The following is a 21,725-nucleotide window of genomic DNA, read 5'->3' as shown; positions in this document are numbered from 1 at the left end:
TAATAGGCAAGATATTACATTTAGGGGACACGGGGGGGCCAGATGGTGTTTTTAACACGATAAGGTCAGGAATACATGTTTGTGTTTCTGACCCTATAGTTTTCCTTTAAACTTTCCTTTAAACACATAAGACAAAAAGTAGTCCTAATTAGCATTATGTTTTAAAGAGATATAGATTAGAAATTAAGAAAATATTCTGAAAGAGGAAGAGGTAGCATAGAAGAAAGGTGTGTTTGAAGTGACAGCCACTTTAAGAGTCTTCGCATCCAAAACAGCTGTTACCTCCAGAACTCAACTCTAGAGAAGAACGTACCATGAATTGCACCTCCTCCTGATGATTTTGGTGCGGCTTGACACCTTGTAACTCGAATGTGCCAAGTCTGTCAGTTCTGCTTTTTGCCCAGGAGGCAATGAGGCTTTCTTCCCTTCTTCACAGGAAACATCTGTCAGTGGTAAACTTGGCAAGGACCCCTGATCATGCACACTGGTGGCAGACCTGGGTGGCACCAATACTGAACCTGAGGATGAGTGGCCTTGTTGATTCGCTTTCCACTTGTACCTATTCTTGCAAGATCCAGTCTTCTGCTGAACGCAGGTTTTCTTCCCTTTAGCCACCAGTGAATGGGTCAGAGGTTTAGTCCTTGAGGTCTCCACATTCACAATTTTTTTAGTATTAGGGCTGGTTTTCTTACCATTCACATTGGTTTTAAGTGGATTTGCAATCCAGGTATACTTAGTCTTTGGCACTCTTGCAGTTTTAGAGGTTTGGGGAGTAAAGGTGTTTTTGGGAGAGCTGTAAATTCTGTGGGGAGTCACGAGACGTCTCTTGGAAAGGTCTACAGTGGGATTAGGTGGAGTAGATTTTAACTCCGTCCTCAAAGATGTAGGAAGCTTTGTTTTGAAGGGAGGTGATGGGGAATTCTTTAAAGGCAGCTGTGTTTGTGGAGAGACTGGCACAGAGCAGTTCTTATCCGGCAAAGACAAGGATAGTCTTCTCTTGGAAGTACACAAAGGTTGCTGAAGAGGAGCTCCAAGTGCAGAACTCAGAGTCCCTTGATGCATAGATGTGGAAGAGGTTTCCGAGTCTTCCAAGTTTTTCCCTTTTTGTGGATTGTGACTGCTCCCCATCACAGAGGAACATTTTGGTTTTGACACAGAAGCTCTACACTCTCTACTGACATTTGAAGGATTCGAGGACACATTCGGTTTCCCCATTTTTAGAGCTGGTGCAAAGAAAGAATCCACAGCAGGCTTCAGTGTCAAATTAAGGTGAGCACTAGCTGGCAGTGGTGTGATCGAAGCATCTGTCACTTTCACTTCTGTTCCTCGAATAGTACCTGAGGATGCTGAGCCTTTCTGCTCACTTACATCTGAAGTCCGATTTACAAGAGAATATTTTTTCCTCCTGTTCCCATAATGAAGTGGCTGCTGCTGCTGCTGCTGGCCAACGAACCGATGCCCTGTCTGTGAAAAGCCACCACGTGGGACCATTTGTGATCGGTAGTTGGGACATGCAGGATTCTGCCATCTTGAAGTGGCAGGAGCGTCACCGTGCAAATTCCTGTGACTATTGATAAGATCTGTGAATCGGATAAGAAAAAAGAAACAAAGATTAAAAAGGTTTTATAGTGTCACACTGTTTATAAAAGAATAATCAAATACATATCAGTATGTGAACTCTATATTAAATTACATTCCAACATAAGGATCAATGTACTACATTAAACCAGTACGGGGCAGTCTGTCAGCAGTAACTGCATGTGCAACACTTAATACTCATGATCCCAGCTCCTATTTGGCTTACACTATAATAATGGTGATTCTGACAGCCTGCGCCATGACAGATCTGTAATAGACACCTCTCTCATTTTATGCACTTGGTACAGGGGGTAAGCAACCATTGGCACTCAAGATGTTGTGGCCTACATCTCCCAAATGCTCTTACAGCACCAGGGTAGATGTAGTCCACCATATCTGGAGTGTTAAAGGTTGCCTGCCCCTGGCTAAGTAGATATTATTAGAGGACAAAAATCCCAAACAGAATAAGAAAGTAAATTGTTCCAGCACCAACCGGTTCCCCTCCAACTTAAACATAGAAACATAGAATGTGACGGCAGATAAGAACCAGTCGGCCCATCTAGTCTGCCCAGTTTTCTAAATGCTTTCATTAGTCCCTGGCATTATCTTATAGTTAGGATAGCCTTATGCCTATCCCACGCATGCTTAAACTCCTTTACTGTGTTAAAGTCTACCACTTCAGCTGGAAGGCTATTCCATGCATCCACTACCCTCTCAGTAAAGTAATACTTCCTGATTTTTTTAAACCTATGTCCCTCTAATTTAAGACTATGTCCTCTTTGTGGTATATGTAGCGTTGCTCTGTATATGTAGCTAGGTAATAAGCGACAATGTTTAAAGCAAACACGGTCATGAACTGCTCTCTGAAATCGGATGAGAGCTGAAGTGACATAATCTGTTCATTGGCCCCAAATATCATGTTAAAGGGACACTGTAGGCACCTAGACCATTCATCTCAATGAAGTGTCTATCCACTGGCTCTGGTGTTTTGCTCCCGCAATGTAACAGATTGCCGTCTGGGAGATGCAGCAATGCTTTAATTGTGGGCTAAACACAACTCTATTGGCCGGGGGCTTCCACAGTAAGAACAGAGTCAGACCCTGCTCTTGACATTGAACCCCAAGAGGGCCCTGAATGTGCAATCAATGTTTCTCTTACAGAAGCATTTGGCGTTTGCTGCGCATGATTCTCATCCACAATGCTTTGCTGTGAGAAACATTGGATTGGACAAGAAGTCAAAGAGAAAATGAGATGGGAGAAGAGAAGAGGAGAGGCTGAACGTGCAGCAGCTCCAACAGAGTTTCAGCTCTGGAAAAAAGGTAAGCCAGGCTTATTTAGTGCCGTTTAAAATATAAAGGGGGAACACAAACATGACATTACAGGGATACTCCAGCTGACCATTTGTGGTAGGAGTTGGTATTGCACCGATGACATCACATGGGACGTGGAAGGCTGTGCCTTTCCCTAAACACATTAGTCGAGACTGAATGCTGGGAGTAGATCTGTTTAATGCAGGCAAGCACTTTATACACACAGTAAACTCCTCTACTGTGCCTGAGAGATAATGGAGTCATGAAACTTACAACTCAATTATCTTCCAGGTACAGAAAAATATAACAAATTTATAAACACCCTAAAAGTACCCCAAAAATCCATGGAAACTCATCGACAGTCCCAACCCCGCATAGCCCTGATCTGAGTGCTAAACTCATCCACAGATCACTCAAATCAGTTTGGTGGTTTAGAATTTCCTTCGAGGTACAGTTCTGACCTGCCAGCCACGAGGTAGAAGCCCAAACTAGTACCAGAGAAATAGTGGCAACTGTCGGTCTCCATTCGCAGACTTCCATATGAAAACCACACACAATAGACAAATGATTTCAAGTGTCGAATGTTCCCCCCATTCGGTAGTTTATATCTCCCGAACGTCGTTTGTATAGGTGGTTGAGAACTTTAACTGGCCGCAGTTCCATATTCACGGATGTTCGTGGGAGTGCCTAGCCGAAATAAAGTTCCAGGCACTCAACGACCAGGTCCTACTGCCTGCATTTGGGAGACAAGATGGCCGCCATCTGTTAACCACCCAGGGGAGCCTTTGAGTGATATAGTTTCCTTTGTGGTTTCGCACTGGATACTTTGTATTCCATGTTCTAATTAGATGTTGGGGTGGTCTTCGTTCGGGAACCGAACCAGAGGAGTTTCGTATGAACAAACAGGGAAAAACGAATACTACCAAACCAAGTGATGGGTTATTCCTTCACACCTTTTTTCCAGATTGTAACCCTCTTCGGGAGGACTGCCTGACAGCCCAGACAGCCCTCCCATGGCAAATCAGGCCCCCGGGGGCCATGTGATCACATGCCCCCCCCTATAGCTGGCTGTGGATCTGCCAGCAGGGGGGCTGTCTGAAATGTCAGACAGTCCCCCTGCTGGTGGGAAGTATAAAATAAATTAAAACAGGTTTTAAATAAAAATTAATGTGTATATATATATACACACACACACACACACACACACACACACATATATATATATATATACATACATACATACATACATACACACACGTGTATCATCATACGTGGGGTATTTTATTAATGTAAGTACATATATTAGTATTAAAATACACTTAGAATGACGTTACATCTATTATATATATATATAAATAAAAATATATACTGTACCTTGCACTCAGGCTACCGATTTACCAAACCGGGTGTATTACCAGGGCTAGAGTATCCATAAATTCAAGCAGTGTGGCTGCACTCACGGACTTTCTTTAAAAATTTACTTTTATTCCAGTTCCATTAAAGGACCACTCTAGGCACCCAGACCACTTCAGCTTAATGAGGTGGTCTGGGTGCCAGGTCCCTCTAGGATTAACCCTTTTTTTTTATAAACATTATATGTTTATACTGAGGGTTAATCCAGCCTCCTAAACCTCTAGTGGCTGTCTCATTGACAGCCGCTAGAGGCGCTTGCGTGCTTCTCACTGTGAAAAATCACAGTGAGAGCACGCAAGCGTCCTAGGAAAGCATTGTAAATGCTTTCCTATGCGACTGGCTGAATGCGAGCGCGGCTCCTGCCGCGCATGCGCATTCAGCCGATGACGTCGCAAGGAAGAAGGAGAGGAGGAGGAAAGCTCCCCGCCCGGCGCTGGAGAAAGAGGTAAGTTTAACCCCTTCCTCCCCCCAGAGCCCGGCGAGAGTGGGCCCCTGAGGACACTCTAGTGCCAGGAAAACAAGTATGTTTTCCTGGCACTAGAGTGGTCCTTTAAAACAGATCGACGTTTCAGTCTGTTTTAATGGAACTGGAATAAAAGTTAATTTTTAAAGAAAGTCCGTGAGTGCAGCCACACTGCTTGAATTATATATTATACACATACAAAATACAGTTAGAATGAAATTACATGTGTATATATAATTTAAATATTTTTACAAATATTTTCTTATTTTATTTATTATAATTATACGTGTGTGTGTGTGTATATATATATATATATATATATATATATATACACACACATAATTATAATAAATAAAATAAGAAAATATTTGTAAAACATTTAAATAAATTATATATACACATGTAATTTCATTCTCACTGTATTGTGTGTGTGTATATATATATATATATATATATATATATATATATATATATATATATATATATATATATATATATATATATATATATATTTGTGCTCGGAATTTACTATGTAATGGATAGTATCTGTAAGGGCAAAGTTGGTTGTGGTGTGCCGAAACCAACGTACGAGTGGGCCTGTAAATAAAAAAGAGGGCAAAAGAGAAGTTTGAGAAAATACACACTTTATTGCCTTTTTACATAACCAAGTTCCTGAAAGCTTGACGAAGCTCTTTCTCCGGTCTTGGTATATATGTATGGTATATGGAGGATTTCCAACGACCGAGTCTCTTGATGATGTGTTTGTGCTAGAGGCTGATGAGGCGGCTCCTATGCGGAAGGAGTGCCCGGAGAATGAAGCCGGATTGTAACCCGGTTTGGCTAGTAGTGTTCTGACGTGTGTCGTGAATTTAGCCATGGTGAGCAGGTGCCCTTGTAGTGATAAGAGCGGAGAGTCTGGTAAGTGCGCGTGATGGGTTGACCGTAGGTGGTCTAGCGCCTTGACCGGACACCAGGCATTATCGGTAGGGAAGAGAGGAATTATGGTGGGGTGTTGTGAATGATTAGTTTTAGTTGATGGGATCGTAAGTAGGTAGTGATCCTCCACCTTTGTGAGGTGAGATGTTTTTAGGCTGTGCGTGATATCTCCTTGACAAACAACGGTGAACTCTCTGGGTCTGAGAAAACTGTAGAAAGCAAGATAAATAGCCTATTTGATCACCAGGTTTGTGTTGGGATCGAACGGAGATTCGTCAAGGAGATTGCTAAGTGATCTAAAGATAGGCCCATCTATAGGTAGTCTTGTGGTGGTGAGTGGAACCGAAACCTTTAATATACCTTTCAAGACCTTTTTAATGGGATATGATGACAGGAAGGGGGTGTTGTTAGGAAAATTGGTGAGGCTATGGTGCTGAACCCCGGTGAGGTAAAGTTTAATGGTGTTGTGAGAAAGTTTAAGATGTAAGTGGCAGAAAGAGGCAAAAGCCACCATGGTTTGTGTAGAAAAGTCGCCTTGTAAACCAAATTCTGCAGTGAATTTGTTAAATATGGTAAGTGTCCTATTGTAAGAGATAGCTGTGTTAGGTGATAGTGCTTGGTGAGTGAGAGTCCTAGCGTGATGCATTAGTGTGCTCAATCCAGGATTAGTTCGTGAAATCGTGGTGTCCTGGATGGCTGGTGGTGAGCCGTAGGGAGTGCCTGGGAGAATACCTGGAATTGAGAGCGAGAAAGAGCATCAGCAGCCGTGTTGTGGATACCCAGAATGTGAAAACAAACTAAGTGAAACTGAACGGTTGCTGCCAGCCAGGTCAGCTTGCGAATCAGCCGCATGATGGTCAGGGACGATGAGCGCCCCTTGTTAATGATTTTGCAAGCCGCCAAGTTGTCAGAGTAGCATTTTACTGCCTTGCCGGACCAGAGATGACCCCAGGTGTGTGCGGCCGCCACAATGGGATAGATTTCGAATAGGGCTGAGGTCTCGCTGAATCCTGGCAAGGCATCCGTCTCAGCGGGTCAGTGACCCCTGAACCAGTGGTTCCCAAAGATGGCTGCGAAACCAGCGTTGGCTGCAGCGTCTGTGTGAATGATGGGTGAAGAAATGGAGAGAGGGGGGATAAACATGGAGATACCGTTCCAAACTGCCAAAAACATCCCCCACATAGCTAAGTCAGCCTTGGCGTGGGGGTCCAATGAAACTGGGCAAGAGTCCGGTACCACGTGGAGCAGGCAAAGAAGCCTGGATATAAAAGACCTTCCCTGCGGGATAATGCGCATGGCGAAGTTAAGAGATCCCAGAAGGGACTGAAGTTCCCTTCTGGTGCAAACATCATTCCGCAGGAACATGTCTATCTCCCCTCTCAAGTGGGTCAGTTTGTCGTGGGGAAGGCTAGCTCGGAGGGTAACAGAGTCTAGCTCTATCCCCAAAAAGGTTAATTTAGTTGTGGGGCCGATTGTTTTTGATGGAGATAATGGTACACCAAGTGTGGAAAAAAGTGCTGTAGTACTGCTGATAGCGGTGGGTGTTTGTGCCCCTGGCTCTATCAGTAAGAAGTCGTCTAAGTAATGGATAACGGAGTGACACCGGAGGACGTTCAGAAGCAGCCAGCATAGTGTCTCAGCGAAGATATCGAACAGTTTGGGGCTGCTTCGAGAGCAGAAAGTGAGTCGTGTGGAGAAGTAGTACTTTCCTCGCCATTTAACACCGTGCAAGTGCCAGAGTGAGGGGTGCATGGGTAGTAACTTAAAAGCATTTGTGATGTCCGTTTTGCTGAGCCAGGGGCGATTACCAGAAGAGATGTATGGCGTCGTCAATAGTTACGTACTGAAGTGAGAATTCGTCTGCGGGTATGGGTGCGTTAATGCTGGGAAAAGAGGAGTGCGGTGTCGATAAATCGATAGACGTTTTTTATTAGAATATTTGTGTACTGCAACACCAATGGGGTTAGTGCGCCAGGAGGAAAACGGTGAGGAGGTGAAGGGGCCAATCATGAAACCGTAATGCTGACTGTAATGCTAGTGCCGAAGCGAAAAAATTTAGCTGTGAATTTTGTGATAGGTGAGGCCCTGCTAATGCCAAGTGGCGGTGAGAGGCTCTACCTATGATTTGGCTTAGGAAATTGTGGCCACAGACGTGGTGGCGGGGTGTTGACCTCTCGGTGACTGTAAAGATATTCAAAACGTGTGGCCGTGACAGGTGAGGCCCTGACTATAGCCCTGTAGTAGGGCGGGTGAGGCATATAACTATGATTTGGGCTTGGGGCCGTACCTCCGTGTTGAGGTGGGAGATGGCCTCGCGGGACCGGATTTTCTAATAGGGCAGTAGCCTAGACCCTGTAGCCAGTTCACTTGTATACTTAAGGTTGACTGGGAATTCTGGTGTAATGTGTGGATACTAACCTTGAAAAAGTTGTAATCGAGAACTGGAACCTTCTAGTATATTAGTGTATCGAGTATTGCCTGCTGCTGTCCTCGTAGAAGAAACCTAAGGATTAAGACAGATGTTGATGTATTTATGCGTAGTGTGGTGGCGTATGATTTGTAGTGAGGGTTGGTTGTTAGGAGCGCAACATGAGATCCTGAATTGAGGGATCTGAATGGTTAGTATGAGACTGGGACGAGTTTACGTTATGGAGAGAGGCTGATTGAGGCCTTGGGGTAGTGATTGCCGTACATGGGTGGTATGGCTGAGTACCGGGTTAGGTATGTTGGGTGTTTTCTTGCCTGATGGCAGTATGACCGTAGGCCTGGTTAGAAAAATTGTGCAGAATTAACACACCGAGGGCGTAGGACCATGAGTCAGTCGTACTGAATCAAGACCGCGTTAGGTCTTGTATGAAAGAGGTCCTGTAATGAGTAGAGAACTATACCTTGATTTGTAGTACAGGTACTATGATGAGCGTAACTGGTTTTATGCGTAGAAACCGGTGGAGGCCTAGAATAATACTGGAGTTATGGATTTAATAATTAGCAAAGGCTGTGACAGTATGTTATAAATGACAACATGTTTTACTGTGACAAGTCTAGAGTGCGTATTGTATTGAGGCACAGACATGGATAAAACCAAAGTGAGTAAATACTATACCCGAGTTTGTAAATAAAAGAACTTGAATTTGTTAACTTTAAGCAGAAATGCAAGAAACCAAGGCAATCTGTGAAGCCAAAGAAATGTAACAGAGGCAGGATTAATGACTGCGCAACTTTAAGGAGAAGATGTAGTAAAAAAAAAATGTGGGATTTTACCAGAATTGCCCTAGAAGATCGTGTTAATAATTAATATCTAATTAATATTAGACGCAATTGTTCAGAAATAACAGATTTTAATATACAAGCAGACCTCCTAAAAGAAAAATTTGTTGAGAAAAACTATTCCGAAATAGAACTTGATAATACCATCAGGGATATCCAAAAAAAAGATAGAACTGAACTTTTAAAATATAAACCAAAAACCACAGATATGGCAATGCCTTTACCAATTATTTTTAATTTTAATAACAAAAGCAACAATGTAAAAAAGATCATAAGGAAGCATTGGCATCTGTTAAAACAAGATGAAACACTAAATAAAATTATACCTGAACGCCCAAATATTATCTTTAGGGGAGCACAAAATTTTAAATCTATTTTAACCAATAATTTTACTAGAGAAACCAAAAAGGCCCCTTTTGTATCTTTCTTTCCACAAATTAAAGGTTTTTGTAAGTGCAAAATGTGTATAGTATGCAGAACTACCAATCCTGACGTCCCTCATAAAGTCACCGAATTTGTATCAAATAAGACAAACAAGGTTTATAAAATAAATGATTTTATTAATTGTTCCACAAAAAATGTTATATATCTGCTTGAATGCCCTTGTGGCCTCCAATATGTTGGAATGACCACAAGGTGCTTAAAGACACGCTTAAGTGAGCACTGCAGAAACATTAAAAATGGATACCAAAATCATTCTGTATCCAAACACTTTATTACACATAATAAAGATCCAAAAATGCTAAAATGTATTGGAATAACAAAATGTGTTGTTCCATGGAGGGGCGGAAATATTAAGAATATTTTAGGCAGAAAAGAAATGGAGTGGGTTTATAGACTCCAAACCCTTGCCCCACTTGGTCCTTAATGTTGATTTTGATCTGTTCAACTTTTTATAATATTTTTTATTTCTCTGTACATGCTTCTGCTTATTTTTATTCCATTGCCTCTTTGTATTTTATTTTTTACATTTTGGGGCTGCTGTTTCTTTTAGACATTGGTTTTCATGCACTGTTCTTATGTTCGTTTTTATATTGTGATACCATCATGTCTGGTCACACTGTTTCAGTGGATCAGACATGATGTGTATTTTCCTTTTATTATTTGCTTTTTTATCTAGCTTTTTTTCTGTCCGGCCGGCCGCAGCTTTGTGCGAGCCGACCGGCTGTTTATTTCCATTGCCATGACGACGGCTGTCATCAGCCGCGTCATTCCATTCACACCCCTCCTATACCGACGGCCGCAGCTTCGTGCGAGCCGTCGTTTTTTCCCTCTCACGTCGGCCGCATATTTTATGCGTGCCGACGTGATGCAGCTCATTCCTCCCTCCCATCTGTAGTTCTGCTGAGACGCCGGCGGCTGCGCAGTGCTTGCCGGCGTCTCACTACATTTCCCACAATCCCCCTGCTCTGTTTATGCCGGTCATGTGACCGAGCTTCAATATACTGTTTTTATTGCATTACCCGCTCGTTTTTTATATACATTTGTACAATCATGTTGTGAATATGCTTTTTTATGTTAACATACCGTTCTTATATAATTTTTAATATGATTTTATATTATCATATTCAATCCTTTGCTGTGATTGGTTAGCCCAATTTTTGGCGCCAATTTCAAAGTACTGTGTTTGTTATTTAAAGTTTCTTTTGCCAGGTATCAGGTTCTTTCCCCATATTGATAACGCCGTATTGGCGAAACGCGTTTATGGTTATAATATTGTGTATTTTTTAATATTAAAGTATATTTTATCACTTTTTATTGTATTTTTTTTTATATACATTTATTATTTCCTTACCTGGCATTTTATCATCACTTCGGACTCCAAGAAATCCTAGGTGGGGATAATACCACCAGCGCTATTTTAAAGGAGCAGTGTACCTGCTCCCCCATTGTGAGTACCCATTTTATTTCTTTCATTTAACCATAGTTTTATATCCAGTGTACACTATTGGTTGTCTCTCTCTACCCGAGTGTTTGCCATACAAAGGACAAAGAAAACACACTAAAGACGGAGGACACCTACTGCATATCCCATAAGCGGGGATCCAAACCGCTGCACGCCCTCTACACCAGAGCAGGCTTTTGCTCTTTCAAATGTGAGTTTGCATTCAAGAGTTTTATCCATTTTATTCCCTTTATTTTTAACAATACTACACTATCTGGCTTCCTTTATATACCCTTTGTCTTTTACATATGAGTGGATCCATAAGGAAGAACCAAACAAGGATAAATATTGCGGACTGAATATTGATGTACCAGACGACCACATCAGATCGATTTAGCAAAGACTTTTTTTTTATATTTATTTTTATTTTCATTTTTATATTTGGACTATCTGTTCATTATTTTATTTATTTTTATTAGGCGCAGCTCTTATTTCTATTTGTCTTTATTAATATCTGTATGTAGTGTTTGCACAGGGTTGGTGTGTGTCAGGATCGGGACAGGGATCCAACACGCAGAGTACAAAGTGTAGTAGGTACGTATACCGGACCTTAGGATGGCCGGACTTAACGTAAGGAGTAAGTAGAGAATGGTCAGAGACAAGCCGAGGTCGAGGGAACGAGAAGACAGGTAAGCGAGAGACAAGCCGGGTCAAAGGATAACAGAGATAAGCAGAGTAATACAAACAAGCCGGGTCAAAACCAAAGAGACAATAGACATACAAGAGCACTGAGTGACTAGACTGGCTAGAACCACGACAGGGCAATGAGCAAATGCGGGAAGCTCTATTAAATACCCCGGTTCTAGGAGGTAATCACACCCCCGACGAGTCCTGGTTCGTGTTCAGGGTTTGAGTGACAGGTCGAGCAGGCTTGGCGTCATGACGTCGGCTACTGAGCGTCACGTCATAAAAGGGCGTGGATCCCTCGCGGCCGGCATGTAACCGACCGGAGGAACCGCGAGGAACGGAGGAAACAGCCCTTCTGAACGGGAAAACGTCTAAGTCTCTCCTCTTATCAGAGGTAGAGACTACAGGTACCCTGACAGTGTGGAATTAAAGAAATCTGCCCTTTTTAGTTTGGTGTCAGGAAGAATCTATTTTAATTGATTAATGACCGTTTTAAACATAGTTTACTAACCAGTTAGGTGTAGGAAGAAGAACCGATTACTAGTATAAAAATGGCTGAGGTTTAAAAACTTTTTAAACATAATAAAAACCGGCAAACACAGTTTTAGAGAAAAGTTGGTAGTTATAAACGGATTTAATAACTTATACTGACAGGTAGGTATAAACAGTTAAATGACCAACCAGAAAGTATGTGCTTTTCAATGAAATTCATGTGAATGAAATGCTTGTTTTATTTGAATGGGATCGGTAGATTTAGCCGTACGAGGGACCTGTTTAGGTAAAGTATAATGTGCGTTCGTTTAATTCCGCACGAATAGAAAAATCATGAATTAGGTAAGTATGCGAGGGGAGAACAGGATTTACATCAAACGCTTAAGATGCACGAACGGGTAAGTAAATAGGAACGTGGTTCGTGCGTATGACCGAAAGATAACACAGAAATATAATGATTAGCACCAGAGTTATGCCTATACATGGTTCGGCAGTTTTGACCGTACGAATGCGCCAATGATGCGTAAGTATAGCGGGCATTGGTCTACTTTTAGTGGCGCGAACGCTGAAATACATGATCGAGTAAGGATACGTGTAAAGTAAAAAAGGGAGCCAACCCCTACGTTTTTAGGGCCGAACGGAGGGAAATAGCCGAACGCTATACGTGAGCGTGCCGGTCTCGTGACCGGAAGCCAGGTACCGCGACCGGGAGGAAAACGGGTGGCAGGGCCGCAGAACGGACGGAGGATTCCGCTGGACACCTCTTGCTGCAGGAGACTGAAGCTGTTTGGCGGGAAGCTCGGATCGGAAGTGCTGGTTGCTATGGGGATAGACAATCAACTGGAACGGCAGAGGTGAGTAGGGGCTGGGAGTTTAAGTAGGGGACTTACTCCTCCCACAAATTCAGGCCTAATGGCTTTTCTACATATAAAAAATACAAATAACCGCAAATACTTATATATAGATAAATATATAATAATAATAATAATAATAATAATAATAATATTTATATAGCGCCATCAAATTCCACAGCGCTTTACAATGGGTGGATGAACAGACATGTAGTTGTAACCAGACAAGTTGGACACACAGGCACAGAGGGATTGAGGGCCCTGCTCAGTGAGTTTATATGTTAGAGGGAGTGGGATATAGTGACACAGTAACAGAGGGATTGAGGGCCCTGCTCAGTGAGTTTATATGTTAGAGGGAGTGGGATATAGTGACACAGTAACAGAGGGGTTGAGGGCCTGCTCAGTGAGCTTACATGCTAGAGGGAGTGGGGTATACTGACACAGTAACAGAGGGGTTGAGGGCCTGCTCAGTGAGTTTACATGTTAGAGGGAGTGGAGTATAATGACACAGTAACAGAGGGATTGAGGGCCTGCTCAGTGAGTTTACATGTTAGAGGGAGTGGGGTACGACACGGTAACAGAGGGGTTGAGGGCCTGCTCAGTGAGTCTACATGTTAGAGGGAGTGGAGTATAATGACACAGTAACAGAGGGATTGAGGGCCTGCTCAGTGAGTTTACATGTTAGAGGGAGTGGGGTACGACACGGTAACAGAGGGATTGAGGGCCTGCTCAGTGAGTTTACATGTTAGAGGGAGTGGGGTATAGTGACACAGTAACAGAGGAATTGAGGGCCTGCTCAGTGAGTTTACATGCTAGAGGGAGTGGGGTATAGTGACACAAAAACGTAAGGATAGTATTAGACTAGTGACAGTTGCAGAAGAGGAATCAGTTGGGAGCTATTAACAGTTTAATTGATACGCTTTAATGAAGAAGTGGGTTTTTAACGATTTTTGAAGAGTGGAGACTGGGTGAGCGTCTAACGGAGGAGGGAAGCGAGTTCCACAGGAACGGTGCAGCCCTCGAGAAGTCTTGAAGGCGAGCATCAGAGGTGGGAGTACGGACAGAAGATAGACGTAAGTCTTCAGCAGATCGTAAGGGCCTAGACAGGACATACTTGTGTATAAGGGAGGATAGATAGGTGGGAGCAGCATTATGTAGCGATTTGAATTACATAAGTATACACGTAGAATTTAAATACATATATATATTAAAATTCTACATGTATATTTAAATAATCTTTTAACATAATCATGTGATTTAATTAACTAAAATTTGACTGACGTGCCTGACAACCCAAGCAGAAAGTGCAGAGAATTTAATTTGCTAGCACTATATTTAACCCTGTAACTTTCCAAGACACCATAAAACCTGTACATGGGGGATACTGTTTTACTCGGGAGACTTCGCTGAACACAAATATTAGTGTTCAAAATGGTAACTTGTATTACAATGATGATATGTTTTAGTAAAAGTGATGTTTTTTGCATTTTTCACACATGAACAGCACTTTTACTGACAATATTATTGCTGTAATATGTTTTACTGTTTTGAAACACTTATGTTTGTGTTCAGTGAAGTCTCCAAAGTATAACAGTACCCCCCATGTACAGGTTTTATGGTGTTTTGGATAGTTAGAGAGTCAAATATAACGCTTGCATTTCATTTTTTTCACATTGAAATTTGCCAGAATGGTTACGTTGCCTTTGAGACCGTATGGTAGCCCAGGAATGAGAATTACCCCCCATGATGGCATACCATTTGCAAAAGTAGACAACCCAAGGTATTGCAAATGGGGTATGTCCAGTCAATTTTAGTAGCCACTTAGTCAGAAACACTGGCCAAATATTAGTTTTTTGCTTTTTTCACACAAAAACAAATATGAAGGCTAATTTTGGCCAGTGTTTGTGACTAAGTGGCTACTAAAAAAGACTGGACATACCCCATTTGCAATACCTTAGGTTGTCTTCTTTTGCAAATGGTATGCCATCATGGGGGTAATTCTCATTCCTGGGCTACCATACGGTCTCAAAGGTAACATTACCAATCTGGCAAATTTTAATGTGAAAAAACAGAAAAATGGAATGTGCCATATTTGACCCTGTAACTTCCCAAAACACCGTAAAACCTGTTAATGTGGGTATTGTTGTACTCGTGAGACTTTGCGGAGTCCAAATATGTGCTTTTTTTTTGCAGTTAAAGCTAACAGTATCATGACATTTACAGCTAAAATGTCTGGCGGAACTACAATTTTTTTTTTTTTTTTAATCTTAATTTCTCACATTTTTTATTTTTTTTATTTATTCATAATAATATATTTTTCAAATATGAATAGTTAATGGTAAATTAAAGCCCTGTTTCTCCTGAACAAAATGATATATAGTAAGTGTGGGTACACTTAATGTGACAGCGGTGAATTACGGTTGAACAGACATAGCACAAATTCCAGTTTTTGTTTACATTTTGTTTTGATCAGAACGTGTACGATTAACTCCGTCATGAAGGGGTTAATACAAAAAGCTGTACGAATACAATAAGAAACGTGGATAAAATATGCTGTATGGATACAATCAGCTGTATAGATATAATAAGCTAAAGATAATGTGAACAGGAAAGAATATGAATTTCCCAAAAATATTTAGACTGTATTTGAGTCATTCCATCGTTAAATAAACAGGATTCTTGCCACGATACAGGGCTTCCACACTCTTTTTCGGGGTGGTATCTCCCCTGTCTGGCAGTTGCAGGTAGTATGGCAAATTGATATTTGCCAAACTTCATTTTTTTTTTTTTTTAATTCTCTCTTGCTGAGAAATTTGTTTCATCTCAGTGCACTCCAATGGTTTGGAGTGATATGCCTGTACTACCTTTAGTATCTAAAGCATGTGACAGTATGACACCATGATTTTTTGATATGCATTTTTTTTTTTAATCAATAAATGTGCACTCTTTTCGCATACATTTTTTTTGTGGATTATTTGGGATTATCTATGCAATAGGCTGTGTGGATATAATGAGCTGTATGGATACAATAACCTGGTATATACAATAAACTGTATTCATACAATAACCTGGTAGATACAATAAGCTGTATGGATACAATAAGCTGTGTCCACACAATAAGCTGTATCCATACAATAGTGTAAACCAAAACAAAGAGGATTTGGGATATGGCTATGTAAATCTACAGAAGAAACCTAAAACAAAACATAGTGTGATATTGTTATAAAACACAATATTTCATGCGCAGCAATCTTTTGCACTCACAAGATGTAGACGATATAAGCGCTCTTAGGGACGTCACTTCCGGTTTCGGCAAAATATGATTACTCCCGGCATTTGCCGAAAAGGGCGCGAATTATAAAATGGATAAACGAAAAACAGCTGCCACAGAAAGATTACTCTTCCAATCAGGAACAAGGAGGATTTACACACCCACTGGATCCACCAATGGACTTTAGGGACTAGCCCTATTTAAGGACACAGGGAGGGAGGATTTGTATAGGATATGTTTATTTGTGTATTGTACACTGATATATTATTATTGTTTTTAACCCCTTAACACCGCAGCCAAATGTACAAGTTGTGAACGAAACAAAACGTAAACAAAACCTGGCATTTGCGCTATATGTCTGTCCAACCGTAATTCACCTCTTTCATATTAAATGCACCCCCCCTTATTATATATCATTTTATTCAGGGGGAACAGGGCTTTCATTTAATATCAAATATTTAGCTATGAAACATAATTTAATATGAAAAAAATGGGACAAAATAAGATTTTTTTTGTTCTTCATGACATTTTAACTGTCAATGTCATAATACTGTTTGCTTTTACTGCAATAAAATACACATATTTGTATTCAGCAAAGTCTCACGTGTAAAACAGTACCCCCTATGTACAGGTTTTATGGTGTTTTGGGAAGTTACAGGGTCAAATATAGCGTGTTACATTTGAAATTGAAATTCGCCAGATTGGTTACGTTGCCTTTGAGACTGTATAGTAGCCCAGGAAATAAATTTACACCCATAATGGCATACCATTTGCAATAGTAGACGACCCAAGGTATTGCAAATAAGCGATGTCCAGTCTTTTTTAGTAGCCATTTGGTCACAAACACTGGCCAAAGTTAGCGTTTGTATTTGTTTGTGTGTGAAAAATGCAAAAAACGCCAATTTTGGCCAGTGTTTGTGACTAAGTGGCTACTAAAAAAGACTGGACATACCCCATTTGCAATACCTTTGGTTGTCTACTATTGCAAATGGTATGCCATCATAGGGGTAATTTTCATTCTTGGGCTACCATAGGGTCATAAAGGCAACGTAAGCAATCTGGCGAATTTTAATGTGAAAAAAATTAAACACAAGCCTTATATTTGACGCTGTAATTTTTGAAAACACCATAAAACCTGTACATGAGGGGTACTGTTGTACTCGGGAGACTTCGCTGAACACAAATATTTGTGTTTCAAAACAGTAAAAAGTATTGCAGCAATAATATCGTCCCTGTAAGTGCTGTTTGTGCGTGAAAAATGCAAAAAACGTCACTTTTACTGGCGATATCATGGTTGTAATACATTTTACTGTTTTGAAACACTAATATTTGTGTTCAGCGAAGTCTCCCGAGTAAAACAGTACCCCCCATGTACAGGTTTTATGGTGTCTTGGAAAGTTATAGGGTTAAATATAGTGCTAGCAAATTAAATTCCCTATACTTTCGGCATGGGTGGTCAGGCAGGTCCCGCTAATTGTAATTAATTAGGATACCTAATTATGTAAAATTATTACATAAATATATGTGTAGAATTAATATATGTATATATATACATATGTGTATATATACGTATATATATATATATTTTTTTTTTATATTTTTATTTATATATAGGTATATATAGTGATATATACGTATATATTTATGTATATAGATATATATATTATTTCGTTATAAGTGTATTTTGATATAAATATATATATATTAATATCAGAATACAGTTAGAACGAAATAAAACACATCTATATATTTTTTAATATTTTATTTTTAATTATTTTTTTTATTTAATTTTTTTACGTATTTACATATTAATTTTTTTTATATTATTTATAAATATATATATATATAACAATAATTATATATATATTTAATCAGTATCAGTCTACGTGTAATTTGATATAAATATATATATATAATTATATATATATTAATATTAAAATACACCTAGACGGTGTATGTGTATGTGTGTATATGTGTATATATATACTTAGATCATATATATATAATATATATATATATATGATCTAAGTATATAATTTTTTTTTTTACACTGTTTTAACATTTTATTATTTGATTTTCAGCCAGCAGGGGGACCAACTGTCATTACAGTTGGTCCCCCTGCTGGCAATGCAGCAGGCAGCTATACCGGCCATGTGATTGTGAGGTCCTCGCAAGGACCTCACTCTCACATGGCCGGGAGGGCTCCTGGAGGGCGGACGTGCCGCGGGGGGCTCCCTGGGAGTCCCCCGAACCGCGATCGCCGGCGTGGGACCGCCAGCGACCGGGTAAGTTACTAAAAACCGGAGGGCGTACTATTACGTCCGGCGGCGTTTAGAGCCGCTTTTAAAAGGACGTAATAGTACGCCCTCCGGTCTTAAGGGGTTAATTGTGGTCCCTGAGGAAGTTCTTATAGAACGAAACGCGGAGGACAACTTTCTTGTAACTTATATCCTATGCTGAAATGGTGACTACACTTTTTATTTGAATACATTTTTTATTACTGAACCCTGACCTGTGGATGTCTTTTGGTGAAACAAGGATCCAGAGGTGATAAGAAATACCAGCTAGCCCCTCATTACATCGGGGGAGGCACCCTAAGAGCGCTTATATCGTCTACATCTTCTGAGTGCAAAGATTGCTGCGCATGAAATATTGTGTTTTATAACAATATCACACTGTTTTGTTTTATGTTTCGTCTGTAGATTTACATAGCCATATCCCGTATCCTCTTTGTTTTGGTTTACACTATATATGTTATAGGTCGCTTGTTTGGGTAGCGACCTAGGGAGGCTGTCACACATCTCTATAAGCTAAGTACCATTGCTTTTTATATTATTATTTTTCTGTATATTGTTTGAGATATACTTGTAAGGTATCCATACAATAAGCTGTGTGGATACAATGAGCTGTATCCATACAATAAGCTGTGTGGATGCAATAAGCTGTGTGGATGCAATAAGCTGTGTGGATGCAATAAGCTGCATCCATACAATAAGCTGCGTGGATACAATAAGCTGTATCCATGCAATAAGCTGTGTGGATACAATAAGCTGTGTGGATACAATAAGCTGTGTCCATACAATAAGCTGTGTCCATACAATAAGCTGTGTCCATACAATAAGCTGTATCCATACAATAAGCTGTGTACATACAATAAGCTGTGTACATACAATAAGCTGTGTACATACAATAAGCTGTGTGGATGCAATAAGCTGTGTGGATGCAATAAGCTGCATCCATACAATAAGCTGCGTGGATACAATAAGCTGTATCCATGCAATAAGCTGTGTGGATACAATAAGCTGTGTGGATACAATAAGCTGTGTGGATACAATAAGCTGTGTGGATACAATAAGCTGTATCCATACAATAAGCTGTATCCATACAATAAGCTGTGTCCATACAATAAGCTGTGTACATACAATAAGCTGTGTACATACAATAAGCTGTGTACATACAATAAGCTGTATCCATCCAATAAGCTGTGTGGATACAATAAGCTGTATCCATACAATAAGCTGTATTCATACAATAAGCTGTGTACATACAATAAGCTGTATTCATACAATAAGCTGTGTACATACAATAAGCTGTGTGTAGGTGCAAATATCCATTTTGATATCTATCCTAGCTGTTCATATAAGGGTTAATTTGAACCAAGATTAAGTTTGGCATTTTATCTCATATTCTCGGAAATAGGATTTATATAAAATCCTAGTTACGGGAAAAGTACTGATTTCGAAATGTTCTTGTTAGTTGTCCAATATATCGGTATTTGTAAATATCTGGTTTTAATCAAATATGTGATACGTTATATGACGAAAGATTATAACTAGAAACAGCTGTTTATAACTTGTGAAAAACAAATTATGTCACTAATGCTCATGGCCCCCACCGACATGAGAATGGGGTATAAATGCATATGACTGTATAATAAAATGGAATTGGTTATAGAACACATCTCTTGTCTTCTTGGCTGATTCCCGGGATCCTGTCTATCACAGAGGGTGTGGCTCTAGCAAAATATCCATCTAACTAAGAGAGTTTCGTGTATAGCTGAATTAACCCCAACACTGTGTACATACAATAAGCTGTGTGGATACAATAAGCTGTATCCATACAATAAGCTGTATTCATACAATAAGCTGTAGTGCTGAGTTCCCTGGACTCTCCATATCACAGGGAGCACTATTCATGGCTGGGGTAGTGCATGATGGGAGTGGTAGTCCTCTTACCCTGCAGTAGTCGAATCTGCCTCTCCAGAGCCTCTCTCTCCCTTTCCATGTCCGACAACAAACTGCCCCCCTCCCCGCGGCGCTCACTTTACACGTCATTCACAGCGCTAACTTATGACGCGACAGCCGCCATGTTGAAAGAGGGCAGAGGAGCCGCAATGTGGGCGAGGCTGAGGTGTAAAGGCAGCAGTTCCAGCCCCTGCCTGCAGGGAGCGCGGTATAGGAGGGCATGCGAGGCCCCGCGCTGTATGAAATGCCAAGACTCCCAATGCTCTCAATGCCATGGTCTGGCTCCTCGCCAGTACTAAAGATGGCCGCCGGCAGCAGGCTGACACCTCCGGAAAGGGCGGGAAGCGCGTGACGTGACGGTTATCCTGGCAACGGCCAAGCTGGCCCGGTTAACCCCTTCACTGCCGGCTCCCTGTCCTGGGGAGAGGATAATAGGAATTACAGCCTGTGCTGGGGAGAGGATAATGGGAATTACAGCCTGTCCTGGGGAGAAGATAATGGGAGTTACAGTCTGTCCTGGGGAGAGGATAATGGGAATTACAGCCTGTGCTGGGGAGAGGATAATGGGAATTACAGTCTGTACTGGGGAGAGGATAATAGGAATTACAGCCTGTGCTGGGGAGAGGATAATGGGAATTACAGCCTGTGCTGGGGAGAGGATAATGGGAATTACAGCCTGTGCTGGGGAGAGGATAATGGGAATTACAGCATGTGCTGGGGAGAGGATAATGGGAATTACAGCATGTGCTGGGGAGAGGATAATGGGAGTTACAGCCTGTGCTGGGGAGAGGATAATGGGAATTACAGCATGTGCTGGGGAGAGGATAATGGGAATTACAGTCTGTACTGGGGAGAGGATAATGGGAATTACAGCCTGTGCTGGGGAGAGGATAATGGGAGTTATAGCCTGTCCTGGGGAGAGGAAAATGGGAATTACAGCCTGTGCTGGGGAGAGGATAATGGGAGTTACATACAGTCTGTCCTGGGGAGAGGATAATGGGAATTACAGTCTGTACTGGGGAGAGGATAATGGGAGTTACAGTCTGTACTGGGGAGAGGATAATGGGAATTACAGTCTGTACTGGGGAGAGGATAATGGGAGTTATAGTCTGTCCTGGGGAGAGGATAATGGGAATTACAGTCTTACTGGGGAGAGGATAATGGGAGTTATAGTCTGTCCTGGGGAGAGAATAATGGGAATTACAGTCTGTGCTGGGGAGCGGATAATGGGAATTACAGTCTGTGCTGGGGGAGAGGATAATGGGAGTTATAGTCTGTCCTGGGGAGAGGATAATGGGAATTACAGTCTGTACTGGGGAGAGGATAAT

General features: G+C 41.1%; 1 protein-coding gene across 1 annotated transcript in view; it reads right to left on the bottom strand.

The window, feature by feature from the left end:
• Nucleotides 1-20,467, bottom strand: part of ZC3H3 (zinc finger CCCH-type containing 3) — a 205,983-nt gene extending 185,516 nt beyond the window's left edge. Inside the window, exons 1-2 of the mRNA XM_063450968.1 lie at nucleotides 20,389-20,467; nucleotides 314-1,580 (exon numbers count right to left, since the gene is read on the bottom strand). Coding sequence (XP_063307038.1) covers nucleotides 314-1,580; nucleotides 20,389-20,437 — 1,316 coding nt within the window. The 5' untranslated portion in view covers nucleotides 20,438-20,467. The remainder of the gene's footprint in view (nucleotides 1-313; nucleotides 1,581-20,388) is intronic.
• Nucleotides 20,468-21,725: the final 1,258 nt, after the last annotated feature.

Source organism: Pelobates fuscus, chromosome 4 (assembly GCF_036172605.1).
Source record: "Pelobates fuscus isolate aPelFus1 chromosome 4, aPelFus1.pri, whole genome shotgun sequence".
In the NCBI taxonomy this organism is placed as follows: domain Eukaryota; kingdom Metazoa; phylum Chordata; class Amphibia; order Anura; family Pelobatidae; genus Pelobates; species Pelobates fuscus.
Note: the sequence above shows the minus strand (reverse complement) of the source record. Positions and strands in the feature narration are given on the sequence as shown.